The 4,453-nt window shown below is 41.7% G+C and overlaps 1 protein-coding gene across 1 annotated transcript in view; it reads left to right on the top strand.

Annotated features, from left to right (window-relative positions):
* Positions 1 to 730: 730 nt before the first annotated feature.
* Positions 731 to 4,453, top strand: part of CSTA (cystatin A) — a 16,254-nt gene continuing 12,531 nt past the window's right edge. The window contains exon 1 of the mRNA XM_017858193.1: positions 731 to 975. Coding sequence (XP_017713682.1) covers positions 910 to 975 — 66 coding nt within the window. The 5' untranslated portion in view covers positions 731 to 909. The remainder of the gene's footprint in view (positions 976 to 4,453) is intronic.

Genomic DNA, 4,453 nt, shown 5'->3' with positions numbered 1-4,453 from the left:
AAAGGAAATGAACAGGATTGATCTATCTGTGGATTGATCTATGTGTATATGAACATGGAAAGGCTCAAAAACATGTTGAAGAGAAAAAGGAGCATAATATAGAATATATTTAGCATACAATTTAAGTGAAATTTTAAAAACACACCAAGTAAACGTATAAAAATGACCTGGAAGGATATCAATTCACAACGTACTTTGCCTTCTGGAAGACAAGGTGTGGAGTGTGGGGCTTCCTCCATATCTATAATATTTTATTTCTTAAAAATAACTACCAAAATAAAAGATAGCAAGCAAACATGACAAAAAGGTTAAAAGTTTTAACTCTGAGTGATAGAAATATAGATGTTTGTTATTTTATTCTTTGTGTTTTTTCTGTATGTTAAACATCTCCAGATATTTAAATAAGAGTAAAGAAGACACATCCAGCCAAGGTCCTCCAGATACATCCTTTTGCTTTCTTTCTAAAGTCAAGTAAATTCTAAACTAATCTTGACATTATTAGTAAGTTTTGCTTTAAAAAAATAAAATTTTGTGTTAGAAGTTTTAAAACACTTGGAAATTCTAGTTGCAGTTTCAGATTTCATAATTCAGATGATGCAACAGGATGGAACCATTGTCAAAGAGAATGCGGGGATGTTCGATGCTTGTTAGGACATGATTCCTATACTTGCCCATTTGTTCATCCTCCAACCCCTCTTTCTTCCAAATTCCATGTAGTATATTCTGTTCAGGAAGCAAGAAGACTTGCTTGGAGGCATACTCATTTTCCCCATGCCTCTTTGCTATTTCTGGAAAATAAAGCATGCTATAGGCGGAGCTAGCGAATGCCTCTTTTAACACACGAGTCTCCACGCTTCCCTGTTCACTTTGGTTCCAGCATCCTGTCCAGCAAAGAAGCAATCAGCCAAAATGATACCTGGAGGCTTATCTGAGGCCAAATCCGCCACTCCAGAAATCCAGGAGATTGTTGATAAGGTGAGTTGATGCCATTCAGGAAAAAGTCTAAGCCAAAATTTTGATTCATAAGTTGTCCTTGTGGATAGGATGTGGCTGAACATGAAAACCAGAAGTTTAGGATGTGTGTGACTTCATTCAGGTTTCTTTACAACTAAGATGAAATAAGAGCTTTTCAGATGAAACCTCGAATAATCCCCAAACTGTGAGTGTGACCTTGAGCGAATCACATTTCTTCTCTGAACTTCATTTTCTCCATGTGTAAAAGAAGAATTTGTATTGTATCATCTCTAAAGCTCTTACAAGATGTGATTCTAGGATTACTAATTCAGTTTCTGATGCAACTCTTCTAATCTCACCAAGTGAAGCCAACATGTAATTGAAGTCTAAGGTTATTAACAGTTTGATGAAGTAGTCCTGGAATGCACTGCAGGGAAATTTTTAAAACACAGATTGAACGAAGAATAACATTGTAAAGGCAATCTATTTACAAACTTCATACACTTTTGCCGAAATATACAGTGTTTTAGTCTTTTCAGAGTTAAAGAGTGATTCAGCTAATGGAGAAGAGAAGTGACAGTCTAGAGTGACTCCAAAATGTCATAGGCTGCCAAATCATATATGGAAAAATAGAACTCAATGTTGTTAGCGGATTGATATGTTTTTCTCTTCTTCTTTTTTGTTTTGTTTTGTTTTTAAGAGATGGGGTCTCACTCTGTCACCCAGGCTGGAGTGCAATGGTGTGATCATGGCTCACTGTAGCCTCAACTTCTCCAGCTCAGGCGATCCTCCCCACTCAGCCTCCTGAGTAGCTGGGATTACAGACTCATGCCACTACGCCTGGCTGATTTTGGAGGTTTTATTTTGCTTTTAGAGATAGAGTTTCATTCTGTTGCCAGACCAGTCTTGAATTCCTGAGCTCAAGCCATCCACTCACCTAGGCTTCCCAAAGTATTGGGATTACAGGTGTGAGCTACCACACCCAGCCCTGATATATTTTTCTAAGTGTTGTGTGATTAGCTATCATCTAGCTATGTAGTAAACATTTAGTTGCATATTTTGTGAAGGAAAACTTGTACAAATTACCATTTTAGGTTTTTAGTTTGTTACCTTATTTTCTTGTATTATTCCTTCTTGTTTTTTCTCTCTGAAACATCATTCTATGACAGCGTGGAACACAAGATCAGCTTTTGTGTGATCATAAGAGTTGGGATCCTGTATATTCAGAGAACTAGAAAGCTCTCTAAGGGGCCAGATGCCTAGAATCCCATCACTCATTCTTGGGGACTAATTATTTCTCTTTCAAATGTTCTTTTTAAAAAATAAATATCTTGGAGCTTTTTTTCTGGGAGAGGAAGTTAAGTCAGTAATTTCTTCATGCGAATCCACAGATCAGATCCATGTTCTCAAACTTGAATGTGCACATGAATCACCTGCAGGTCTTCATAAACCTTAGATTCTGATTCAGGGGGCCTGGGATAGATCTGAGATTCTGCATTTCTACCAGACTCCCAAGTGCTGCTGCTGCTGCCACCCATGGCCTCACTTGCCTGCAGAATCAGAGATATATGACATCCTACAAGGCCAGCAGGAGATGGGGCTTTAAAAGCCAGGGTGCAGGCTGGGTGTGGTGGCTCATGCCTATAATCCCAGGACTTTGGGAGGCTAAGGCGGTTGGATCACGAGGTCAGGAGTTCGAGACCAGCCTTGCCAACATGGTGAAACCCCGTCTGTACTAAAAATACAAAAATTAGCTGGGGGTGGTGGCAGGTGCCTGTAATCCCAGCTACTCGGAAGGCTGAGGCAGAAGAATTACTCAAGCCTGGGATGCGGAGGTTGCAGTGAGCTGAGATAGTGCCACTGCACTCCAGTCTGGGCAACAAAGCAAGACCCTGCCTCAACAAAGAAAGTCAGGGTGCCAAAATAAAATTTGTCTATTTCATTTGAAATATGAAGGTAACACCTCTTGCCCTACCAATGTCAGAGCTGTAAGGACTAAGTGAGAAAATGTGCATAAAAATAACTTGAAAATGAAAAAGAAATGTGCATAGGTGAGGCATCACAATTGTTTGCTTCAAATTTGTGGCTGAAAGCATCCCTGACCCTAAAAAATCCCCCTGAGACTCTCTAAGGACCAGAGCTGTAGGAAGACAGGGAAAAATAAATTTGAAATAGAGACAGTACAGAAAATTTTAATGATTTATTTAAAAATCTTCCGCTTGATTAGCAATAATTATCAATTTTTAAAATAAGAAGCTACCAGAGGGCCTTGCATTGTTAATAACACCTATCTGTGAGTCCCATCTTAAATTATAAAATTGATTTGAAAGTGTGTGTGTGGCAGAGAGGAAGCTGCTTCCCTTTGGCTCCAATGTCATCAGAGAGGTAGAATGAGAGATAACTATTAAGAACAGCTACCTCACCCCAGAAAGGGGCTTTGCAGTTTTTAAAAGCTTGACCTCCATTCAAACTCTGATTTCATCTTCATAACCCCTGGGGCAGGCAGGGAAGGTATTGTGTCTATCTTACAGATGATGAAACCAAGACTCAAAGAGATTAAGAGTCACTTAGTTAAGCTGGGTGAGGTAGCTCAAGCCTGTAATCCCAGCACTTTGGGAGGCTGAGGCGGGCGGATCACCTGAGGTCAGGAGTTCAAGACCAGCCTGGCCAACATGGTGAAACCCTATCCCTACTGAAAATACAAAAATTAGGCGGTGTGGTGGCAGGTGCCTGTAATCCCAGCTACCCAGAGGCTGAGGCAGGAGAATCACTTGAACTTGGGAGGCAGAGGCTGCAGTGAGCCAAGATCGCGACACTGTACTCCAGCCTGGGCCACAGAACGAGACTCCGTCTCAAAAAAAAAAAAAGAGTCACCTAGTTAAGAAGTTAGCTCACCCCCAGTGTCTGACTGCCTGCACTCTCCACCACACAGTGGCAGAACACAGAGGAGCTTTGTTAGGAAAGGGAAATACACTGAGTGGAGAGAGTGTGTTAAGTTTGTCTGCTCAGTGGAAGCACCAGCCTCAAATTTAAGTCAATATAGGAGGCCAAGGCAGGCAGATCACCTGAGGTCAGGTTCAAGACCAGCCTGGTCAACATAGCGAAACCCGTCTCTACTAAAAATACAAAAATTAGCTGGGCATGGTGATGGGCGCCTGTAGTCCCAGCTACTCAGGAGGCTGAGGCAGGAGAATCGCTTGAACCCAGGAGGCGGAGGTGGGAGTGAGCCGAGATCGTGCCACTGCACTCCAGCCTGGATGACAGAACGAGACTCCATCTCAAAAAGTAAAAAAATTGTAAAATTTAAAAGTTAAAAAAAATTTTTTGGGCCGGGCGCGGTGGCTCAAGCCTGTAATCCCAGCACTTTGGGAGGCCAAGACGGGTGGATCACGAGGTCAGGAGATCGAGACCATCCTGGCTAACATGGTGAAACCCCGTCTCTACTAAAAATACAAAAAACTAGCCGGGCGAGGTAGCGGGCGCCTGTAGTCCCAGCTAC

The sequence above is a fragment of the Rhinopithecus bieti genome, unplaced genomic scaffold (assembly GCF_001698545.2).
Source record: "Rhinopithecus bieti isolate Rb0 unplaced genomic scaffold, ASM169854v2 scaffold_48450, whole genome shotgun sequence".
Taxonomy (NCBI): Eukaryota; Metazoa; Chordata; class Mammalia; order Primates; family Cercopithecidae; genus Rhinopithecus; species Rhinopithecus bieti.
This window is presented reverse-complemented; position numbering and strand designations above follow the sequence as displayed.